Below are 939 nucleotides of genomic sequence, written 5' to 3'. Positions count from 1 at the left end.
TGGCACTGTGGGGACAAGAAAACCAATAAAGGTACAGGTATGTACAGTAAAAACATACAGTAGACAGTAACTGTAGTACACTATCTAAATACAGTACAGTACTGTATAAGAATATGTAAAGCTTAAATACAGTACTGTACTGTTTTTTAGTACAGTACTGTACATTATTTAACAGTACTGTTGAATGTTTTGTTTATGATCATTATTTCTGATGACTAACTACTGTATTTCCCTGTTTTAGAACACACTGGCCTGTTCCAGATCATTCTGTATCCGGACCTTCAAGCAAGACTTCTCCAGCAACAGTACAGTACAAACATTTTAAAGTACAGTATGTAAACATTGTCTCCATCTGCAGCTAAAATATTTTTAAAGTACAGTACTGGATTGGATACAAAAAACTATACAGTACTGTACTTTAAAATGTTTACTGTATTACAGTAATTGTGAACAAAGTTGATGCAACAATTAATCTTTTAATAATGTTCAGTACTGTACCATTTTCTGTTAGAATAAAAAAGTACTGAAGTACAGTACTGTAGAAATAAATCCAGATACTGTACTGTATAGAACAGGTGTACACTAAAAAAAATTAAAAGTACATACAGGTAGAGTACAGTACCTTCATTTTTATTTACAGTATTGTACTGTATTTTATTAACAGTACTTGCACAGGTATTTTTATTTTCAATATTTTACTGGACAGTATTTACAGTACTGTAGTTTAAAATGTTTGCATATTACTGTATGTGAATGTGATTACTGTATTAGTGGGCATTGCGCACAATAGATACTGTAGCTGTGATTGTACTGTACTTAGAAGAGTTTAAGTTTGTGTACTGTATTACTGTAATTGTGAACCAAGTTGATGCAACAATTAATCTTTTACACTTAATAATGTTCAGTACTGTATTTGTATAGAATATACAGGTAGTTCAT

At 30.9% G+C, this 939-nt stretch overlaps 1 protein-coding gene across 1 annotated transcript in view; it reads left to right on the top strand.

Moving 5' to 3' along the window:
• The window catches only part of LOC128664918 (tigger transposable element-derived protein 4-like), a 1,563-nt gene extending 1,534 nt beyond the window's left edge, over positions 1 to 29 (top strand). Inside the window, exon 2 of the mRNA XM_053719710.1 lies at positions 1 to 29. This exon is cut by the window's left edge and continues 404 nt beyond it. Within this exon, the coding sequence (XP_053575685.1) occupies positions 1 to 29 (29 nt within the window).
• Positions 30 to 939: the final 910 nt, after the last annotated feature.

Source organism: Bombina bombina, chromosome 6 (assembly GCF_027579735.1).
Source record: "Bombina bombina isolate aBomBom1 chromosome 6, aBomBom1.pri, whole genome shotgun sequence".
NCBI lineage: Eukaryota > Metazoa > Chordata > Amphibia > Anura > Bombinatoridae > Bombina > Bombina bombina.
This window is presented reverse-complemented; position numbering and strand designations above follow the sequence as displayed.